Source organism: Petaurus breviceps, unplaced genomic scaffold (genome assembly GCF_028583685.1).
Source record: "Petaurus breviceps papuanus isolate PSGF00001 unplaced genomic scaffold, PetGlider_PUasm1.0 99, whole genome shotgun sequence".
Classification (NCBI taxonomy): Eukaryota; Metazoa; Chordata; class Mammalia; order Diprotodontia; family Petauridae; genus Petaurus; species Petaurus breviceps.
In genome coordinates, this window is record NW_027187465.1 from 19,710,487 (window position 1) to 19,734,519 (window position 24,033).

Consider the following 24,033-nt stretch of genomic DNA (forward strand, 5'->3'; position numbering starts at 1 on the left):
GGCTGAGGTAATGAAGACCATTCATTGTGAGTTATCACGTCTCTCCTACTCCACACCACAAGCACCCTCTCCATCCTCAGCCATCCTCCCCTCTTTCTGAAGCCCACCCTTCTACCAATGCCTTTGACCCTTTCCCTCCTATTTGTCATGCAAGTGTGGCCCACTGATCACTTCCTCAGCCCTTCTGGGCATGTGCTTTCAAAGCCCCATGGGCTGTGAGAAGTAGCCCTGGAATGAAAGGAGAGTCTGGGATGACGGGGTGGGGAGCCCTGGGCTTTTCCAATTTGCGGGACCTTGACCAAATTCCTTTAGTTCTCTCCAGTTTTCTCCTCTGCACAATGGGAGTCCTTCTTGGCCTCAGAAGGAAGAGGCTGACAGATTAAGCAGGGATCAAATGAGCTCACGTCTGCAAAAGGCTTTTTCATAGACTATAAAGCACACGACGAACACAATGGATTATAAACATGCCGGGTATTTGGAAGGATTGTCATTGCTTGTCCTTTGTTCTCAAAGAGGATCATGGGGGTAGCCAGGTGGCACAGTGAATAGAGCACTGGCCCTGGAGTCAGGAGGACCTGAGTTCAAATCCAGCCTCAGACACTTAACACGTACTAGCCAGGTGACCTTGGGCAAGTCAGTTAACCCCAACTGCCCTGCCTTTCCCCCCTCCAAAAAAAAAAAAAAAAGAGAATCATGAAATCCGGGAGGTGATACCATGACTCGCAAGCGAAATGGATTTAAGTGAGGGAGGGCTGTGCAAAGTCACCCGTCAGACTTTCTCCTCCAGAGCCATCTGGGTCAAGTGGCCAGACATAGACAAGGATGACAGGAAACACCCTAATATAGCTGAGACCTTGGCCTTTAGGCTGAGTCTTTCCCAGGTCTCAATCTGACTGAGGAAATGCCCATTCGGTGATTAAAATTAGGTAATAAATGAGGCAAAAAGTGATCTCTTTTACCTAATCAAAAAAAAAATCAAGCTGGGAGGGGAAGAGCCCCAGACTTTCTGGCCAAAACAAGAACAAATAACAATTTAGAAGGAGAGAAGGTGCTGAAGGCCAGGGGAGGAGGAAGGGAGAGGCAGGAGGAGGAGGCAGGAACTCTACCAATTTCACAATTTTGCCAGAGGCCAGTTTTAAGGCAGAGGCATTAGTTTCTAAAAGTTGTCTGAGCTCTTGCTCCAAATAGAGGTTACCCACACACTACCCGCCCAACTCCTCCATACCAGGAGGGTCACTTACAGGAAGCCAAAGGGAGTGATGGTGAAATTCTTAGATGGGAAAGCTATACGTCCCTGGTAGCTGTCCTCCAGCCCCTTCAGCTGCAGGAGAGCAAGCTCCACCTGCCAGAAAGACAAACAGACATACAGGTCAACAGAGAAGTCCGACTCTGCCTTCAGAGTCACACCTGGGAAATGCAGTCACATGACCTCTCTCAAAGGGCAATGCAGGGCCCCCTCTGCCCAGGGCTCTGCAGGGATGCTCTCCCAGCCAAGCCTACCAGGGCCAGCACTCAATGTCCCTGCCTGATGCATGGGGCGCTATCATGGCTCTTCTACTAACTTGCTAAATGACCTCAGGCCAGTCACCTTCTCTCTCTAGGCCTAATTCACCTCATTTATAAAAGGAAGGCACAGAACAAAATAAAGGTTAAGTATGGGGTAAGCAGACCGGGATCCCTTATATGGATCCCTGGGCATCCCCACAGATCATGGTAAGGAAGTGCTTGCTAATGGTGTACAGTAACACCTGGATTAAGGGCAGACACACAGGAGGTACGAAGGAAACAGCTCTAGATCATTCCAAGCCCCTGTCTCTTCAAGCAGGCCCCTTGGCCTCTCTCAGCCTCATTTTCTCATCAGTAAAATTGGAGCAGTTAGACACAATGCTTTCCAAGGTCCCTTCCAGGCACAAATCTATGATCCTATGTCCTTTCATTCCACAGAAGAGGGAGTTGAGGCCTAGAGGGGCCACGGGGTCACAGAGGCTGAGGATGGATCCCAATGCCCTCATTTTAGACACCCAAGGTCACACAGAAGGCTCAGTGTCACTGCCAGGGCTCTAACCGGTCTTCTGTGTCCAAACCCAGCACTCTCTCCATGGGACCTGGAGGGGCCTCTGAGCGCGGACAGGCCCCCATCCGGATGTGACCAGATGGACGTCCACGGCCCGGCCCGCAGGGAGGCTCCTCCCGCCGTGCCCACCTGGTGCCAGTACTCGGCGTCCGTGCCAGACGCGATCTGCTTCTGCATCCAGGCCAGGTTCAGTTCGATGTAGCTCTTCAGCTTCTCACAGTAGATAGTCTCGTACTTGAAGGGGCCGCAGTAATCCACCACCGTATTCATCCAGTGCATGTAAATGAGCTGTGTGTGGGGAGGGGAGAGAAGCAGAGGCTCATGGGAAGGGGGCTAGAACCCAGGGGCTGCCAGCTACCTGCCACACCCCCCATCTCCCCTGACCCTAGAAGGCCAACAGTGCCTTTGTTCAGGCTGCCCTCCCATCACCACAATCCCAAGCCAGGCTCCAAGGCCCTCCATGCCATCCTCCATCAAGGCCAAAGGCAGCCTCCTTTATCTGACCTCTGAAACCTTTCCCAACTCCCCTTAACATCGGGGACTTCCCTCTGCTAACTATCTCCTATCTGTACTGTGCATAGCTCTTTGTACAGTCATCTGCCCCATCAGACTGTGAGCTCAAGAGTGAAGATTGTCTTTACCCTCTCTTTGCATCCCCAGAGCTTAGCATAGGGCCTGGCATTCAGTAGGAGCTTAATAAATGCTTGCTGATGTGACTATCAGAACTAAAGGACTTTGCGGGCAGGGAAGGTCTTACTTTCCTATCAGCAGCCACAGTGCTTTGCACACAGTTAGGGCTTAATAGATGATTTATCACTCATTTCATTCATTTGCTCAGCAGCTAATCCTGCACCAGGGAGACCCCAGGGCACGTGAGCTTTCACCCTGGAACATGCCTCTGCCTTTGAGGCCCCCTTCTCCCTTTGGTGAGTTCCTCCCAAGGCATCTATTTTGGGGCTGAGAAGATGGAACAGCAGGTGACCAGAGGCAGCCCAGGGCACCCCCCCAAGGCTCCCCTAGCCATGCCCACCTTGCACCACACCCACCAGGTGCTAGGGCAGGGAGGGCCAGGCATGGGCTGTCAGACCTGTTGGTGCAGCCAAAATCATCTCCTGAGTCTGTTATGGTGGAAGGTCTCATACTTAAGGGACCTTCCTTCTTTCCCTTCCCAGCTCAGATCGAACTTCCTGAACTTCATCAAAGGCACGTTCCTTGCCCCCTCAGCTTTTCTTCCCCCACTAGCATATAAGCTCTTGAGGGCAAGGAATGTCTTTCTTCCTTTGCTTGTATTTATATGTCCAACACTTAGCAAAGTGTTTTATTACTGTATTACATACAGTAATAGCTTAGAAAAATGTTTGTTGAGTGACCTGAAGTCAGAAGGACTTGAGTTCAAATCCTGGTTCACTCACTAGCAGCAGCATGACCTTGGACAAGTCATTTTTTCACTCTGTGCCTCAGTTTCCACATCTGTAAAATGAGGGAGTTGGACCACTTAAGGTCCCTTCCAGCTCTAAATCTACGACCTCAGGACCCCTCCCACTTAGGAGCACATCCGTTAGCAGTCTCTATTCCTGTCTTCTGACAGTCATCACTTCCCTTACCTCTTCCTCACCCACCTAGGACTCTGGTGGTCCTAAGGCAGAGATGCTGGTGCCTGGGAGAAGCCCCTCTAAACTGATCATATATGTGGGCAAGGTCGAGGGCAAGGGTCTGATTTTGAAGTTACAAAGGTGATCTCCCCCAGGGTAAAGAAGGGCATTTGTAGCACCACCACTCCATGCCCATCTGCCACCATCCCTTCTTACCTCAGCAGACACAGCTGCCTCCACCACCCCAGCTGCATACGCCTGCAGGGCATCGCTGTATTGCTCATTGGTGGCCAAATCCAAGAAGGCCCACCTGGCATGAAGACAGGGATAGGCTGAGGTCAGCAAGAGGGACCTGAGGGCCCTCTCTGAGTCACCAGGTCATCCCTGGGACTAGCAGCAAACCAGCACCCCCCGAGCCCTTCCCCAGCAAGGGGAAGTGCCACCCTTCGCTTGCCAGTTTGTCCATCTCTGCAATGGGAATATCACACATCAGCAACGTCTTTCCATGAAAAAAGAAAAAGTCTAGGGAGGCAGAATTGCTTCTAAGCAGATATTCAATACTGTTGCTGTTTGCCCTTCATTCTCAAAGAATCAGGACATCAGGAAGGTGATGTCATGACTCGCAAGTGAATTGGATTGAAGTGAGCCAAGGCTTTCTCCTCCAGAGCCATCTGGGTCCAGTGGCCAGATACAGATCAGGACAACTAGAAGGGGCTCCCTCAATATCGTATGCACATATTTAAAAACCCCTTTTAGTAAAACTGAAAATATTAAGAAATGATATTTTTCTCTAAAGACCTTTCCTTGGGAAAATCTCTTAGAAAGGTGACCTAGGGCACAAAAAGGCTTTCTCAGAGTGGTCCCTTAAGATGGAGTAACTACAAAGCCAGGTCCCACAGTAGGCACTCAATAGATGCCTGGCAAACTTGACACCCTCCTTAAGTGACATCTGGCTAGCAGTTACCCTTCTCCCTAAAGAAAGAAGTAAGATATCAGTTGGGAAGGTGGTCCCCTCAATGCCAAGAGTGAGGAGAGTCGTCCAGCAGGACCCCTCTGAAGCCCAGATTCTCCTCAAAGATCAATGACCCTGGGGCAGCTAGGTGGCGAAATGAATAGAGCACCAGCCCTGGAGTCAGGAGTATCTGAGTTCAAATCCAGCCTCATACACTTAACACAAAAACTGGTCATGTGACCTTGGGCAAGTCACTTAACCCCAATTGCCTTCCAAAACAAACAAAAAAAAAAACAAAAAACAAAGATCAATGACCCTCTTAAAATGTGATGCCCATGGGGCAGCCAGGTAGCACAGCAAGTAAGAGCACTGGCTTCAGTGTTGGGATGACCTGGGGATCAAATATGGGCTCAGATACCTAGCACCACACCCAGAAACACCTGGCCGTGTAACCTTGAGCAAGTTACTTAACCCCGATTGCCTTAAAAAAAAAAATGTGATGCCCAGGCCTGAAGATAAAACCCCAGATGGGCTCTGGCTAGGGCAGAGGACCGGCAGGCTCTCCCTCCTTGTGAACACTAATGCCTTCTTAAGCAGCTTAAGACAGTGGAATCTGGCCTATGCATCTCAGGATATTGTACTGTACTGCTGACACAGTTAACTTGCTGTTCAGTCATGACTGCCTCTTCATGACCCCGTGGGCCTAGCATGCCAAGACCATCCACGGGATTTTCTTGGCAAAGATCCCAGGTGGTTTGCCGTTTCCTTCTCCGGTGGATCAAGGCAAACAGGTTACATACTAGCTGCTAAAACCTCAGGGTTTTTTTTTTAAACCTCCTAATGCCACCCTAAGTTATACTGGGGCATATGATTCACTAAATTCAAGCACACAACTTGACGTCTTTCCTTACGAAATTTTGTCTTAATGGATTCTAGCCCATCAAGATCTTCCCAGATCCCAAATCTGCCATTCAACGCCTCAACCTGCCCTTCCAGTTCTGCCTTCTACAATTTGATAAACACAGCCTGGTCACTGAAAGAAAAAGAAAAGTTAAAAAGCATAGGATTGAGTACAGTTAGTCCTGCTATAACTCAGCATCTGCTTCACCAAAAAAGCAACATACTATGCAAAATCACACAATAAAAATCACACAGCTGATGGGGGAAATGGAGTTTGGGGCACAATAGTCAAAAATTTCATCAATGGCACACAAAAAGAGAAGAAATAAAAGCACAGTTTTATAGAGATTAAATGGTTAAGAAATACAGAAATGTGCCAATAAATAATGGCCCGTCCAAGGTCCCTGGGGTCAGAGGCTATAGCAGAAGGAGGTCTGGATTCCAATTCTCCTCTGCCCATGGCTCCTACTGCCCCAGAACACAGACATTACATATGGCCCATTTCCTTGAAAAAGACCCAAAGTTTGCTTATGGAAGGGGACCCAGGAGGGGCTGCAGCTTGGAGTTACTGTGAGTTTTCTGCACTCTAGCTTTTTCTCATGGACAAAATTTACCTATTCAGTCTTTGCCTCATTTCTTATCTAGCCTTAATCACTGGATGGGCTTTGCCTCAGGCTTCCCCCCCGTATCCTGGACCATCTCCAGTCATCCTCATCTGTGCTGGCCACTGAACCCAGATGGCTCCAGAAGAGAAAGTGAGGATGGCATCTTTGCCCAGCCCGGGCTCACTTAAATCTAATTCATTTGCAAGTCATGGCATCATCTCAGAAGGAAGGACAAACGACAACTAACAACATAGACAAAATTACCCATAAACTAATTCAAAATTCACATTACGCTCAAATTGTTCCCTAATGTACCAATCGCGCTGGAACTAATTTACATTTTCAAAACAAGCGTGATGGCAGAAGTATAGGTTCTTTGGGGGTACTCCAGAGACAAGCAGCTGGGTGGCACAGCAGATAGAGCACCAGCCCCGGAGTCACGAAGACCTGAGTTCAAATTCAGCCTCAGACGCTGACAGTCAAGCCATTGCACCTGTTTGCCTCAGTTTCCCCATCTGTAAAATGAGGATACTTAAAGCGCCTAGCTCCCAGGGTTCTTGTGAGGACTGAATAAGATAACCTTCGTAAAGTGCACAGTGCCTGGAACATAGTAGGCAATCAGTAAATGCTTGTTGCCCCTCTCCTTCCAAGGTGACGTTAAGGGTCACTCTTTGGTGCTGGTCCCTCCACCAGACTGGACCATTCTCTAGCCCACATTTCCCCACCTCATCAACAAGAATAACACATAAGGGGCGGTTAGGTGGCGTGGTGAATGGAGCACCAATTCTGGAGTCAGGAGGACCTGAGTTCAAATCCTGACTTAGACACTCAACACTTACTAGCTGTGTGACCCTGGGCAAGTCACTTAACCCCAATTACCCTGCCTTCCCCCCTCAAGAAGGAAGGAAGGAAGGAAGGAAGGAAGGAAGGAAGGAAGGAAGGAAGGAAGGAAGGAAGGAAGGAAGAAAGAAAGAAAGAAAGAAAGAAAGAAAGAAAGAAAGAAAGAAAGAAAGAAAGAAAGAAAGAAAGAAAGAAAGAAAGAAAGAAAGAAAGAAAGAAAGAAAGAAAGAAAGAAAGAAAGAAAGAACATAAACTTTGTCATAAGAACATAAAACTTTGTCAGGTTGAGGTACACTATGTATATCTCTTCAGCTCGATTCAACTCAAACAGCACTGATTAGAGACTGCCAAAGATGCCAGGCCCTGGGGATACAATCCAAGATGAGAAACAATCCCTGTCCTCAAGAAGCTACATACAACACACTTCAAAAACCAGGAAAGTACACACAAGGTAATCTGAGGAGACAAAGAACATTGACAAGCAGTGGACACAGCTGAGCCTTGAAGGAAACTAAGAATTCTTTTTTTCTGAGGCAATCAGGGTTAAGTGACTTGCCCAGGGTCACACACCAAGTACATCTGAGGCTAGATTTGAACTCGGGTCCTCTTAACTCCAGGACCAGTTCTCTATCCACCGTGCCACCTAGCAGGCCTAAAACTAAGAATTCTAAGAGGTACAAGTGACCAGGGTCCAGGCATAGGGCACAGCTATACAAAGATAGAGTAGGAAGTTTGGTAAACAGTACGTAGGTAGCACTAGCTGGGACAGAGAGTGTGTGAAAGGGAGAAAGAGGAAATCAGCCACCTGGTAACTGTGCAAAAAAACAAGAGGAGAGCATGGCAGCACAACCTGTTCTGGTAAAGCCGAGCTGGTTCTCTGGGATCCCCACTGGTCTTCCCAAATACTCACAAACAGATAGATCTCTTTACTGAAAGGTTCTTATTCTTCATTGTCCTGCTAACAGACTGATGAGTCAAAGGACCCCACCTTTAAAGTTCCCTTTTTTGAAAAGTGGGGCATTTGCTCATTTCCCAAGACAACGCTGGGTAATGGAACTGAACGTGGAGTCAGAAGAGGCCTGTGTTCAAATCCTGGCCCTTCCTCCTAACACCTGCCAGTGCAGAATCCTGGGAGAGCCACTGAGCTTCAGCTTGCCTCAGTTTCTTCATTTGTAAAATGAGTTATATGATTAAGAGCAGCTGCCTCACTGGGTTATTGTGAGGATCAAATGAGATATTTATAAAATGTTTAGCACAGTGCCCAGTACATAGCAGGCCTGCATGAAGTTCTGAAAAAAACTGGGATGTGATCTTTGAAAAGTACATTCATTGAGTCCTGAAAGGCCTGTTGCGTGTAAGGCATTATGCTGGCCAGCCCTGCTGGTGATACGGCGCTTCAGGGCCGACAGAATGCTTTCCATCTATTACTTCATTTGATCCTTCCTGGATAAGTGAAAGAGGGAGGATCTGAATTCAGCTCTTCAGCTAGGAGTTTGCCTTCTTGCTACTTCTCCAATTATCTGAGGGCTTGACCCCCATTTTTTCAGCACTCCTTCCCCAGTCCTAAGATCATCCTACTTGGCAGGAAAAAGCATAAGAAAAGAGTTGAGTCGTTCTGTCTTCTCTCCTTCACCCTTTTATCATCCTTCCACCTACTCAGAGCAGTGAAGGGTCCTACCCCTCTTTGGACTTCCTGTTGCCTCCAATATAGTCTTTATTTTTTTTATTTCTTTTTTTAATGTTTATTTTTTAATATTCATTTTTTTTTTTTATTTTGAGTTCCTAATTCTCTTCGTGAGGCAGGTATGTGACAACATAGTGCACATAGTGCTGGGGCCTAGAGTCAGGAAGACTCATCTTCTTGCATTCAAATCCAGCCTCAGACACTTACTAGCTATGTGACCCTGGGCAAGTCACTTAACCCTGTTTGCCTCAGTTTCCTCATCTGTAAATTGAGCTGACAAAACACTCCAGTATCTCTGCCAAGAAAACTCTCACAGGGGTCAGAATCAGACATGACTAAAAAAACAACTAAACAACAAAAAAAACTCTCCCCCTGCCCTTGAGAAGGTAAGCATTATGATAACCATTATACACAACATAGATTTTAAAGGCCCTTTCTGGTTGCTGCTGAACCCATCAGCAGCCTCAGCTCACTCTGGGCTTGAAAGCTCCTGACCCTGCTCTTGTAGGCTCTACCAAAATGACCTTCTTGCTGGTCATCACATATAACAGGCTATTCCAGTCTCCGGGCCTTTGCACAGGATGTGCCCCAAGCCTTCACTTCTCTTTCCTTCAAAGCTCGGCTCAGACACCTCCTCCTATATAAGCCCCTTCCCGTTCCTTCCAGTTACCCAGGCCTCCCCCCTAGAAGTACCTTGCATTTACTCTGTAAATCTTAGATACACTGCGTATGTATAAACATCTACACATATATATGTGTCTAAAATAGTAAGCTCCCTGAAGACAGGCACGGCCATCTTTGTATCCCCAGAATCTGACACAGAATGCACTAAAATTCTTGCCTACTGGATGATCTTAGCTCCTTCTTTTCTTCCTCACAGGAATTGTTTCGCTGGCTTCAAAATTTCATTTTTTGAGAGCTTCTCACCCCTCCTGTCCTGGCTTCCTCAGTATAACTTTAGGCCTTGGGATCCACTCTTAAAGAGTGGATATGACTATGCAAATCTGGAGACAATTTGAACTTCATCAACATAGGGAACTCCCAGCCAGAAAGAGAAGTAACATCCCCACAGGCTGGAGATCCAAATCCCAACTCGGCCTCACGTAAGCAGCTTCCCTTTTCCCTGGGCCCCAGTTTCCTCATCTGTAAAATTAAAGGGGTTGGGCCGGACGGCCTCTGAGGATACTTCCAGGCCCAAATCTAGGCGCCCCTGCCACCAACCTGAAATAGCCAACAACACACACACATTCACATGCACATGTGCGTGCGGTCGGACTTTTTATCTTTCCCATTAGAGCGTGAGCTCCTGGAGGGCAGGGAACGTTTTTGCCCTTTTTTGCATCCTCAGTATTTAGCATAGCACCTGGTACATAGCACACACTTAGAAGTTTACTTGTCTCTCAGTGTCTCTTGGTGTGCTTATGCAGCCCCTCCTAGCTCCAGTATCACTACTGCATACCTGTGACCTCCAGCAAATGACAATTTATCATCATCATCATCGATACACATTTTATTAGGCGCCTACTATGTACAAGTGCAATAAAATGAGGGGGTCAGACTTGATGGCCCTAAGGTCCCTTCCGGCTTTAAATCATAGGTAGGCAGCCACAGCGGTTAAGAGTTAGACCTGGAGTCAGGAAGACCTGAATTCAAATCCCACTTCAGACGCAAATTGTGTGATTCTGGCCCAGTTATTTAACTTTTGTTTGCCTTAGTTTCCTCATCTATAAAATGGGGATAATAATAGCAAGGCTGTTGTGAGGATCATCTGGAATAATATTTGTATAAACCTTAAAACACTAAGTAAAACGATAGCTATGATGATGATGAAAGAGAAGGGAAAGAAGAGGAAGAAATGGAGGAGGGGAGAAGGAGGAGGAGGAGAAGAAAGGAGAAGGAAGAAGAGAAGGAGGAGAAAGAAGAAGAATTAGAAGAAGAAAAGAAAAAGAAGAGGAAGAAGAAGAAAGAAGGAGGAGGAGGAAAAAGGAGGAGGCGGCAGCAGTGGCAGAGTGGCTCATTTCTCCCACAACACCCACCACTTCAACCTTACAGACCACCAAGGAGGTCTCCTAACTCCCTGGTTTGTGCTATTTCCAGGCTACTGAGAGCAGAAATATAAAGAGCCCTGGGTAATACCACTCATGGAGAAGTCCTCACTCAGTGGGGATGATGCAGACTTCTGCTAAATCTCTGGCATCTCCCAGGACAAATCAGAGGGATCCATTCTCAGTTAAGAAACAGACATTTGTTAAATGTTTTCTCTGTGCTAGGACCCGGGATAAAAGGAAGGCAAGGAGCCCACATTCAAATGGGGGATGCAACATGCACATGTATCTACACAAAATGAATACAGGGCAGTTTGAGGTGGGAGGGTGTTAGCTAGTGGTTAGGGGGCGTAGGAAATGAATGGATGAAAAAGCATTAGACTATGTGCAAAGCTCTGGAAAGGCTTCATGCAGGAAAGGCACATGAGCCTTCCTTGGAGGAAGTCAGAGATTCCAAGAGGAGGAGATTGGGTAACCTGATGAGAAGAAGTCAGAGCTGGGGTCAAGTGTCTCTCCTTAACAAAAACGGGGCTGTGTGAAGCGGTAACACCATGATCTCTCAGTTTCCCCAGGCAGCCTGAATTCTAAGATAAAGCTCAGATACTGCTCTGTACTGGTAAGGGGCATTTCTTCACTGGGACATCCCAGCTCCAGTGAAATTATGGACCAAGCCCATTTTATGGCAAATGAGGGTTCTTGAATCCCAGAGAGAAGTGATCTACCCAAGGTCACACAGCTAGGTAGTATTAGAGCTGGGATGGGAGCCAAGGTCTCCAGAGCCCCGATGTTCTCATAAAGTCAAGACCTGCTCTGATCCAACACACCGTGACCAAAAGATGCTTTTATAAACAGCAAGGGGGGGAAAAGCCACCTGGATTTGGTGACAGGAGGCCTGGATTTCTGCCCCTGACAGTTGATGCCTTACACAAGTTACTCAACCTTGGCACCTTCATCTGGAAAATAAGAGGGTTGAACTAGGTCAGTAATTCTCAAACTTTCTGGTAGCAGAACTCCTTTAAACTCTTAAAAATTGAGGTCTCCCAAAAAATAAACTAATAAATTAAAAATTGAGGTCTGCCCCCTACCAAGAACTTTTGTTTAGGTGGGTCATAGCTGTAAATATTGATCATATTCATAATTAAAACATTTTGTATTATCATAAAAATAGTTTTTACCTCCTGTGCTCCCTAAAAGCATCTCAGGGACCCCCAGAGGTCCCAGACCATACTGGGAAGTCCCTTCCAGATCTTAATCTATGATTCCTTTTATGATCAGTCCTTTCCCCATGGCCACTGTCTGGGGCAAGCCCATCCATCACTGACCTGCTCCCAGAAGTCACCATTTCACTCTATGCTCCATCTCTGAGACATGAAGAAAATCGAATTGCTTAGCCCTGAGTGACTCACGACCACTCCAGGCCTCGGTTCCACCATTTTTAAAATGGGAAGAATTATCCCTACTCTGCCTACCTCAAAGGGCTGCCATAAAGATAAAAAGAAATAAAATGGAGGGGTGTTTTGAAAGTTAAAAGAAATATGACATAAGTAGATAATGCACCAGTCTCAGAGTCAGGAAGACCTGAGTTCTAATCCTACCTCTGACACTCACAGGCTCTGTAATTAACCCTAGAAAAGTGATTTACCCTGGTAGGGCCCTGGGCAACTCACTAGAATTGTAAATTACAGAGAAGGTGGCAGGTGGCCATCTGCATTGGTAGAGGGAATCTTGTAATGGCAGCTGGGTAGTACAGTGCATGGAGTGTTGGGCCTGGAATAAGGAAGACCCAGGTTCAAATCTGGTCTCAGACACTTCCAAGCTGTGTGACCCTGAGCAGGTCACTTCACCTGTCTGCCTCATCTTCCTCATTCATAAAATGGAGATAATAGGACCTACCTCCCAGGGTTGTGTGATTCAAATGACATATTATCTGTGAAGTGCCTGACTAGCCTTAAATCACTATGCAATGTTAGCTATGGTTTTCTTCACTGGGGACTGTCTGCATTATGAAGTCACAGATCTCACCCTTCTCCTCATTATCAGCACAGCACAGAGGAAAGAACAACGCATCTGGAGTCAGAAAACCTGGGTTACATTTACTAGATTTGGGACTTTGGACAAGTCAGTTTCCCCACCTCTAAAATGGGAATATAAAAGTCGTGAAATTTAAAGCACCAGAGATGTGGGCACTATTTTTATACTGAGTCCCTAAACAGCTTCTCAGGCTTCCCAACTCCTTTTCCAGATGTGGTTAAAAATACAAAAAATACTTGACCAGGGGGCACCAGGGAGGGCACAAGGCACTTGGCAAGGGGTTTATTTGGAACTGGAAAGCCCCACCCCACCCCTGATATCCCCACTTCAGCAGAAGATTAGCTCTGCGTGGGTACTGCCTAAGAGCAACCCAGAGAAGGACTGACCCAGACAGATCCTCTCAGCCAGGGGTGGGGGACCTGAGGTCTCAAGGCCATGTGTGGCCCTCTAAGTCCTCAAGTGGGGCCCTCTGACTGAATCCAAACTTCATAGAACAAATCCCTTTAATAAAAGGATTTGTTCTGTAAAACTTGGACTCAGTCAAAAGACCCAGAGACCCAAGGGCCTAGAAGGCCACGCGTGGCCTTGAGGCTGCAGGTTCCCCACCTCTGCTTAAGTCTCAGACTTCCACAAATCTCAGGATCCCACTTCTCTGGCCCCATCCTAAAGCCAAGAAGTTCACAGCTTTTACAGTCCCCTCTGGAGCTGAGGGTCTGGTGAGAGAACAGCCACCTATGACTGACTAGGGAGCAGAGCTGGGCGCTGGACCCTTTCCTGGGCCCACATCCGGAGTCACAGAGGGCCAGGCCCCAAATGGCTCAGGAAGCAGTTATCAGCTCCTCTCTTTGCCCCCTCCCCCTGGGGCTCCTGACCTCACATGAGGCTTGTTCTTCCACTCCCACTGCCTCTCTGCCAAACTATTCCTTTCCTTCCCATAAGGCTTTAAAACTCACCAAGTATTTTCTTGGGAAGTAGGTACCCCCCCAAAAAAATCCTGAACCCTATTTTATAGATGAGGAAACTGAGGGTCCCGAGAGGGACAGAAAGAGAGAATCAAAAGGTGGAACCTGAACCCAGGTCTCCACGATGGGGTCTCATTATGACGTGTCTATGCTTCGGCTATAGGTATCCTTCTGCCTCCCTCAAGTTTGTCCTGACTCACCAGCTGGCCGAGAAATCATCTCAACAATAAGTATTTACCGGCTGTTTGCAAGGCATTCAGCCAGGTCCTAGGAATCCAAAGACAAAAACAAAAGCCCTGCCCTCAGACTCTGGCAGGGAAGTAGACTGCAGGTTAACTGCAGGGAGAGAACCAAAGGCTAGAAGTGCTGGGGAGATCAAGGAAGGCTGCCTGTAGGAAGAAGCCAGAGGGGAAGAGGAGATGAAAATACATTCCAGGAATGGGGGAGAGCCTCCACAAAGAGACGGAGGGGAGATGAGGTGCCCAGAATGGCAGAAGTGTTTTCCTTTACATCCTCCCTGCTCCCAGCACCCAGGCCTCTAACACTCTGACCACAGCAAGTGCCCAATGGTGCTGACTCGATCTCTGCCCAATGGCATTGGCAGCCCACCTCCTCTGTCCTGCTTCCAAAGGAGTCAGTGGAATCTAATAAAATTGGTTCAGATCACCACACAAAAATGCAGACCAGCTGCCCAAGGCCCTTGATGATGGAGGCTGGAGGCAGATGGGTGCAGCCAGACAGCCCTGAGTGCCTTTGATGTGCCAGACCAGGCATACAAAGCCCTTCAAAGAGTCAGTCCCTGCCTCATCAGCTGTTTCTTCCCTACCAGGCCCAAGAGGTAAACAACCCTCCCTCAGGTGCCTTCCCCCAAGACCACCTGGAAGGCAGGGGGAAGCAGTCCTGACCCTGGGGAGGGGGAGGAACTTCGAGGCCACATGTCCTTGGGTGCAGTACTTTTGATTAAGTACAAGTTTTACAGAACAAATCCTTTTATTAAGAGGGTCACATGTAGCCTCAAGGCCAAAGGCTCTGCACCCATCCCAGAGAGACACACAAGCTATAGGAGTGAGGGGGTGCTGTCACACATGTCACAGTGTCACAGGTCACAATGATTCACCTCCCTTCAGTGAAGGGAATAAGTACTCAGAGTCAGTGCAGGGAAGCTCTGCCCTGCTCCACTTCCAACATGGGCCGGTTTGCCCCTACTTAGGCAGCCTGGTGGCCCCCCACTCCCCAAGGCTCATCGTGTTGGTGCCAAACGTAGTTCAGACAATCCATTGGCTTCACCCACTGCAACTCTGCCTCCCACTAGCAGTATCATTTCCCTGGGCTCAGAGCCCTTTCCCCAACACCACAGATGGGGGAGGGTGGGGCAGTGTTCCCTCCTATATGATAGCACCTACCTGAGAGAGCTGCTGTGAGGACTGAATGAGATAATATTTGTAAAAGTGCTTAGCACAGATGAGCGACTTTGATAGACTTAGATCTTCTCAGTAATAACAATGATCTAAGACAATTCCAAAAGACTCACGATGGAAAATGCCATCCACATCCTGAGAAAGAACTATGGAGTCTGAATGCAGATCGAAGCAGGCTATTTTTACTTGTTTTTGGTTTTTTCTTTCTCATGTCTCTTTCGCTTTTGTTCTGAATCTTCTTTCACAACATGACTGATATGGAAATATGTTTAATATGATCATACATGTGTAGCCTCTAACAGATTGCATGCCATCCTTGGGAGGGGAAAAGGGAGGAAGAAAAATTTGGAACTCAAAATCTCATAAAGATGAATGCAGAAATGAGGCAATAAAATATCTCCCCCCAAAAAGTACTTAGCATAGTGCCTGGCACCAGTAAGGACTAAATAAATCCTGTTTCCTATCTCCCTTCCTTCTATAAAGGCTCTAAGGCCTTCTCCAGCTCTGACATTCAATGCTCTCTGCACCCACCCCCCAATCTGTCCAAGTCTGCTACAGCCACCAACACTCACAGACCAATCAGAAGCAGAGAGAACCCTGGAGATGATTTAGTCCAAACCCTTCATTGGAATGAGAAGATCCCCAGAGTGGAAGAATAAAGAGGAGGGACTCATTCAAGGTCCCAGTGGAAGTCAGAGGCCAAGCCAGGACGGGAACCCAGGATTACTGATTCCAGGCCTGGACTCTTCCCATACATACCTACTCCTGGGGTCAAAGCTCTGAACAAACCCAGGGGGGAAATATGTAAAGGAGGGTTGGGGTCAAGGGAGGGAAGGGAAGAAAGGGTAAAGATGGGGTCTTCAGGGGCTCAGTCCTTGGGCATTCAGCCTCATGCTGGTCTCATCTTCTGGGTGTCAACAACTCTGGCCTGGCCTGGTAGCCAGGGGTAGTGAGGGCACCAAAAAAAAACAGCTTTTAGGGGCTGAAAAACAGAGTGGCATCCCCCAAGTATGGAGTGTAGGAATGCTGACCAGAGGACCAAGTCTATGGGAACTTTCAGAAATCCAGAGTCCCGGTCCCTATGGGTGGGAAAGGCAAGCAAGTGGTATGGGTAGGTCTGGTCATACTGAAGGAGCCAGCCTATAGGGGCTGTCATAAGCCCTAACCCCATGGGTCGAGTAGTGGACAATGATTATGGGCTGAGGGCTGGCCAAGGCTACAGGTGCTGCCAGGAACCTGGAATTCCAGCCCCTCAAAAGTGCAGACAGAAGAGATGATGGCCAGAGGCCAAAGTCTATAGGGACACTAAAAAACCCAGAGTTCCAGCCCTGACAGGTGGGAAAAGCAGTGGTTATGGAAGGACCGATGTCACAGAAAGGACAAGTCTATAGGACCTACCTAGACACAGTTCCCGGTGGATACCCTGCTCAGAGGCTACGGGCAGAGAGCTAGTCAATGTCACAACCCCTCCTATGGGGTCAGGGATGAGCAGGGGAAAGAATGGCTGTGGTCACACAGAAAGGGCTGGTCTGTGGGGGATGTCAGAAAGCCAAAGTCCTAACCCAGTGGTTCCATCCAGAAGGCTGGACACTCTGAAAGGGCTAGGGCAGAGTAACTGCCAGAAAAATCTTTCAGTCCTGGCCCCCACGGTAGGGATGGGCCCAGGGCCCAGTTCACAAAGGTTACCCGAGGCCTGGAGTCCCAAGTCCTGTCCCTGGGACTTCCTAACCTGGCAGGGTCTAGCTGGGGGAGCTGGACATTGTGTGAGGAGTCTGATCTGGGATAGCCAGGGCCCTCCCCAAACCCAACCCATCCCTGGCCCTAACCCCTTCCCCAGGCACATCAACCCGCCCAGTCTTGGCCCCCAGTCCTAGCCCAGCCCCTCCCCCGCCGGCCACAGCCCCCGAGCCTCACCCGGTCTCGCCGATGGCGTTGGTGAGGTTGGCCCAGGCGATGGCCCCGGCCTTCCAGCCCTCCACCACGCTCAGCTGGCCGGTGGATGAGTCCATCACCACCGAGCTGGTCCTGGAGGGCGGCGGCGGCAGCGAGGGCTTGGGCAGGCTCAGCGCCAGCCCCAGCGCCAGCCCCAGCGCCAGCGCCAGCCCCAGGGCCAGACAACCGCCCTGATACATTGTAGCGACCGAGTCCGCGCCCGCTGCAACATTGCCGCTCACGTGACTCGGCGCCCGAACCCCGGGCGGGGCCGCCCTTAAAGGGGAACGCCCCGCGCCTTTGAATTGGCCGGGTCGGGAGTTCCCTCCCCTGCGGCCCCGGGAGCTCATCGGAAACTGCCAGAGGGCACCAGAGCCCTAGTCGGGGTCCCAAGACCTGCTTGTAAGTCCTCACTCAGCCATACTGACTACGGTTATCCCCTTGTGGAATTTACTTCTCTGAGCTTCAGTTTCCTCATCTGTCAAATGAGAGGGCCTGAAGTGTCAGTCAACAAGTATTTATTAAGCCCCTACTGTGTGCCAAGGTCTCTAAGGTTCCTTCTAGCTCTGAAGAGGACTGCTGCTACAATGCGCCTTCCTTGTACGTCACTGCCCATCTCTGGGTCTCAGTTTACTCCTCTGTAAAACGAAGGTGATGGACCAGAGGGTCATTAGGATCTCTTCCAGCTCTGACATTCTGGGTCTCAGGATGATGTGTGTCACTAGACATAATCCATATAGGACTGAAACTCTGCCTACCTTTTTTTCTCTTTGGTATCTCGGTGCCCAGCCCACAGTAGGTGTGTATGAAATGAACTGCAGAAGTAGGAAGCTTACCAAATAATTGCAACAGTCTACAAGGCCTGGCATCAGATGCTCAGGGACCTGCCTCCAGGGCCCCTGGAGAAATGGGGCCTCCATGAACCCCAGATTCCAGGTTCCATGAAAATGCAGCCTGGGCTTTCTAGTTAGCATTCCCCAAAGTCCTGACTCTGCTTAGTCTCCTAAACTCTTCTGGGTTTTTCCACTGGTACTTTCCAAGGGAGAGGGGTAAAGTTCACCCATAATAAAGGGAAGGGAATTTTATAATGTGTAGGGATGTCAGAGGTGATGGGGGCAGGGTTGTGCTCCTTACCCAAGGAAAATGCCAAAGTGAGTCTGAGATTCTGCTTCGAATTTTGAGCTTTGGTCACTCTGAAGCAAAACAAGAGTCCTAAGAATGCAAAGGTCAGGGACCTAGCAAGCTCGGAGGTTCTGTGGGAAATTCTCCACTTCCTCATTACCGAAAACCTGCCCTGCTCACATCCCAGTGCTACTGATTACCTTTGCAAACAAAAGCCTGTACTTGCACCATTGGCAAAGGACATGAAATGGATGGTCTGCTCCACTCTTCATATCCTATCCTTGCATAACCTGGGTAGGCAGCAACTATTAACTGTCTTTTACAGATTAGGAAACTGAAATCTAAAGATGTCAATGATGCTGTGACAAACCAAGGCCCAAAGGCCACCCAGATTTTTCCTGTCTGCCCTATAGTCCTCCCAATGGGGCAACACCACAGATTCAAGATGGGACCTTGGAGATTACATATACTAGTCCCATCTTACAGATGAGGGACTCGAAGTCTAAGAAAGAGAGAAAGGATTGTCTGAGGATCACACGCAATTCTGTTTGAAAATAACAGTCCAAAAAGGAAATGTTGGATGTTGGAGAGGATGTGGGAAAACTCCACTGTTTGGTGGAGTTGTGAGCTGATCCAACCATTCTGGAAGGTAATTTGGAACTATGCCAAAAGGGCTATAAAATTGTGCAAACTCTCTGACCCAGCAATATCACTGCTAAGACTATATCCCAAAGACATCAAAAAAAAAAGGGGGGGGGGAGAAAGGAACCATTTGTACAAAAATATTTAGAGCAGTTCTTTTTGTGATTCCCAAGAATTAGAAATCAAAGGGATACCCAAAGGGAATGGTTAAACAAGCTGTGGTATATGATTGTAAGAAACTAGTATTGTGCTATAAGAAAATGACAAACAGGATGATTTCAGAAAAACGTGGGAAGACTTATATGAACTGATACAAAGTAAAACTAGCAGAACCATGAGAACATTGTACACAGTAATGGTCATATTGTTTAATGAAGATAGTAACAGCAATATTGTTCAATGAAGAACTATGAATGACTTAACTATTCTCAACTAAGATAATCCCAAAGGACTAATGGTGAAGCATACTATTCTTCTCCAGAGAAAGAACTGATACTGATTAAATACATACTGAAACATACTATTTTTCTTTTCTTTCTTTTCTTTCTCTTTTATTCCAGTCTTCTTGTACAAAATGATTAATATGGAAATGTTTTACATTATTGCACATGTATAATCTATACCTAACTGCTTACTATCTCAGGGAGAGGGGAGGGAAGAGAGGGAGAGAATTTGGAATTCGAAACTTTAAATAAAAATGTTTTAAAAATTTTTTAAAGGGGGGGGCGGCTAGGTGTCACAGTGATAGAGCACTGGCCCTGGAGTCAGGAGGACCTGAGTTCAAATCTGGCCTCAGACACTTAACACAAAAACTATCTGTGTGATCTTGGGCAAATCACTTAACCCCAATTGCCCTCCAAAAAGCAAAAAAAAAAAAAAAATTAAAGAAAGTAACAGTCCCTGGGATGACAGGGTTTTGTTTTGTTTTTTAACATCTCTCCTTTGGGTTCAGTGGGTGAGAGACAGACAAGCAAGCTGAGTTTGCCCAGAGTTTAACTTGTCATACCATCCATCATTGTTGATGTCCTTCCTAAGGTCTCCTAGTTGAAGATTTATTTAGTGGCTGTACCCTTAAGAAATATCTTCCTGCTTGCCGTATAAAGCAGCGTTTATGACATCAGAATACCTCAGGGGCAAGAGTTCTCTTTCCATTGCTCTAGTGAGAAAAAAAGCAACTAGATATATGGTGCAGTGCATAGAGTGTCAGGCCTGGGGTCAGGAAGACTCATCCTCCTGAGTCCAAATCTGGCCTCATATATTTACTAGCTGTGTGACCCTGGGCAAGTCACTTCACTCGGTTTGTCTCAGGTTCCCCATCTGTAAAATGAGCTGGAGAAGCCAAATTATTTCCAAGAAAACCACCCAAACAGTGTCATTAAGAGTACAAAAGTGAGAAAAAGTGGACTTCTCCTTAGTCTTTCTCCCACCCCCACCATAGCTGTTGCCTGCCCTTCCAGAACCATTCAAAAGAAGACCCACCCAGTCGTTTGGTTCACATAAGTCATTGGCTGACAGGATGGATTCTGTTTAAACCACCCAATGCAACCAGGGAGGGCATAAATTTCCCAAGATCAGGGACTGACCTGGTCACAGAATCTTTGCTTGGAAGGCATCTTGGAAGCTAGGGAGGTGAACAAGATTCCCTTCTACAACATACTCTTGACATGTGGTCCTCCAACTGGGAATGGGCCAGTGAAAGGGATGCTAAGACCTTCAGAGGCTGCAACTCTCATTTTCAGGAAGGAGGGGGGGGTGTTTGTTTTTCTGAACTTAAATGTAATTCAGCAAGTTTATACCCTGCTCAGCTTATTTCTTCCCTCTGTCTCTAAACAATCAATTGAACATTTATTCTGAGCATTTGTCCAACACGTACTATGTGGACATGATTGAAAATGATGAAAATAATAAGAACAAAATGTGTCAGGCTTTGTGCTAAGCACTGGGGAAACAAAGAAAGGTCAAAAAATAAAAATGTAAACACACACGGAATTCACAGTCTAATCGTGTTGTCCTTGCTCAAAAAGGACCGAAATGACGGCACTGGGTAGGAGTCAAGGTACGATGTGTCTGACTGTGACCTGATCAGACCAATCTGAGCTTGGAAGGCTCTGCCACAGGTCAGACACAAATAGTCCACATGAACATTTGGAGTGGAGATGACTCTAAATCTGTTCATTTCGTGTTTCTTTTAAGCTACTGAAATTCTGCTTCAACAGTAAAGCACAGGGCCTTCTTTCATGTGGGCATACCAAGCTAGGCGGTCCTGTGCCAGGGTCTCCCAAGTCTCGCAATTGATTCCAAAGTTCTTCAGAGAGACCTTGAGAGTGTCATTGTATGGCTTTTTCTTACCTCGGTGTGAGGACTTGCCTTGTGTGAATTCTCCATAAAATAGTCTTTTAGGCAAATGCACAGTTGACATTTGAACAATGTGGCCAGCCCATCAGAGTTTTGCTCTCTGAAGTAGAATTTGAATGCTTGGCAATTTAGTCAAGAAAGAACCTCAGTGTCTGGTATCTTATCTTGCCAGGAGATCTTCAGAATCTTCCTAAAAAAATTCAAATGAAAATGATTCAGCTTCCTGGCATGGCCCTGGCAGACTGTCCAGGTTTCACAGGCATACATACAACAATGAGGTCAGCACAATGGCTCTGCAGACCTTCAGTCTGGTAGGCAGACTAATACCTCTTCTCTCCCACGCTTTCCTTCATTTTCTTTTCCAAACACTGAGCTAGCTCTGTCAGTGCATGTGTCAGTCTCATTATCAATGTTTACATCCCTGGAAAGTATACTGCCAAGGTAAGTGAACTTATCCATAGTATTTAACATTTCTCCATTTGCTGTAACTGATGGTTCCATGTATAGATGGCGTGGTACTTGACTGGTGGAGAACTTCTGTTTTCCTGGTGTTATTGTCAAGCCAAAATTAGCACAAACACACTCGACTGCATCTCAGCCTCAGGCTGCACTGAGTGTACCATCATCTGTGAACACAAAGTCATGCATCAATTCTCCTTCCACTTTAGTCTAGGCTTGTAGCCTTTTCTTTTTCTTTCTTTTTTTAAATTTTTGGAGGCAACTTAGAGTTAAGTGATTTGCCCAGGATCACATAGGTAGTAAGTGTCCAAGGCTGAATTTGAACTCAGGTCTTGCTGACTCCAGGGCTGGTGCTCTATCCACCTAGCTGCCTCATCTTTTCAAGTTAAATTATTTACTATCAGTGTGGTTGCTGACCTTGATGTTGTTTTCATCCTCATTGAAGATGTTTGACAACATCATGCTAAAAAACATGGGAGCAAGCACACAGCCCTGCTTTATTCCATTGGTTACTGGGAAAGTGCTAGAGTATCATCCATTATGTAGAATCCATACAAGCATGCATAAACATCACAAAACTGACATACAATATTGATGAATTCCTCAGGATCTTCCAAAATACTTAGTTATATACTAGGTAAACAAGATGGCTCAGTAGAGGGCTAGAGGGCTAAGCTTGGAGTCAGGAAGACCCGATTTCAAATTCTACCTCAAACACATAGGAGTTGTGACTCTGGGCAAGTCACTTTACCTCTCTCTGCCTTAGTTTCTTCAGTAAATGTGAAATAGGGATAATAATAGAACCTGCTTCCCAGGGTTGTGGTGAATATCCAATGAGATAATATTTGTAAAGTGTTTAGCACAGTGCCTGGTATATCATATACATGTATGTAAACCTATATATGTATACATATATGTATATATACATATGCACGCATATATGCATGTTTTGTGTATATCAGATTCATAAAATATGTAAATATAATATATTAATATATCATATAAATATGTATCACTTCCATACACAGATACAGATCAAGTCTAAAGTCTCTTCTACCCAAAAGCCCTTTGGGTTTAGAAGATGGCCATATTACCCCCAAATCTTTTCTCCCCCAGGTTAAACATCCCCACATCCTTCCACCATTCCTAATATTGTGCGATGTCAAATGCCTTTTAGTCATCATGACTGTCTGCCTTAGGATGCTGTCTGATGTCCTGACTAAATTATAGGAACCAATGTGGTCTGATAAGCAGAGGACAGTGGAATTATCAGTCAATTAATTCATGAGCTAAAAAGGATTTATTTATTATGTTCCTGCTATGTGCCACACTCTGTGATAAGTGCTGAGGGATACAACGAAAAGTGAATATAGGGACCCTGCCTTCAAGGAGCTTGTAGTCGAACGGGGTGGTGCCAGCTCCGGTCATCCTGATCTATATCTTGCCACTGGACTCAGATGACTCCAGAGGAGAAAGTGAGGCTGATGACTCTGCACAGCCCTCCTCTCTTAAATGTCATGGCACCACCTCCTTGATGTCATGGTCACCTTCAAGAACAAAGGACAAACAACAACAGTCCAAGGAGGGAGACAGCATGAAAATGTGAGTGAAAACGGGTAAATTGGAAGGTAATCTCAGAGGGAAGGCAAGAGGGAGAGGGTATAGAGGAAGAGGGGAAAGGGAAAGTTCCACGTAGAAGTTGAGATATGAGTAGCTAGAGGGCTCAGTCAGGAAGACCAAGTATAGAGGTGGCTAGAGGGCATAGTGCATGGAGCACTAGCCCTGGAGTCAGGAGAACCTGAGTTCAAATCTGAGTTCAGACACTTAACACTTACTAGCCATGTGACCTTGGGCAAGTCATTTAACCCCAACTGCCCTGCCCTTCCCCCACTCCAAAAAGCTAAAAAAAAAAAAAGTTTGAGTTTATATGCCCAAAGGGCTATCAAACTATGCATATCCTTTAACCCAGCAATACCACTTCTAGGTCTGTATCCCAAAGAGATCATAAAAATGGGGGAAAGGGCACATGTGAAAAAATATTTATAGGAGCTCTTTTTGTGGTGACAAAGAATTGGAAATTGAGGGGATGTCCATCAATTGGGGAATGGCTGAACAAGCTGTGGTATATGAATGTAATGGAATATTATTGCACTATAAGAAATGATGAGCAGGCAGATTTCAGAAAACCTGGAAAGACGTATATGAACGGATGCTAAATGGAATGAGCTGAACCAGGAGAACATTATACACAGTAACAGTCACATTGTGCAATTATGACTTTGATAGACTTAGCTCTTCTCAACAATGCAAAGCTCTAAGACAAATCCAAAAGACTCACAGTGGAAAATGCCATCCACATCTAGAGAAAGAACTTTGGAGTCTGAATGCAGAAGGAAACATAATATTTACTCTCATTTTTT

General features: G+C 46.8%; 1 protein-coding gene across 1 annotated transcript in view; it reads right to left on the minus strand.

Annotated features, from left to right (window-relative positions):
* PLBD2 (phospholipase B domain containing 2) overlaps positions 1–17,292 on the minus strand; it is a 35,219-nt gene extending 17,927 nt beyond the window's left edge. The window contains exons 1-4 of the mRNA XM_069081685.1: positions 17,018–17,292; positions 3,883–3,976; positions 2,204–2,362; positions 1,242–1,342 (exon numbers count right to left, since the gene is read on the minus strand). Of these exons, the coding sequence (XP_068937786.1) occupies positions 1,242–1,342; positions 2,204–2,362; positions 3,883–3,976; positions 17,018–17,235 (572 nt within the window). The 5' untranslated portion in view covers positions 17,236–17,292. The remainder of the gene's footprint in view (positions 1–1,241; positions 1,343–2,203; positions 2,363–3,882; positions 3,977–17,017) is intronic.
* Between the last annotated feature and the right edge of the window lie 6,741 nt (positions 17,293–24,033).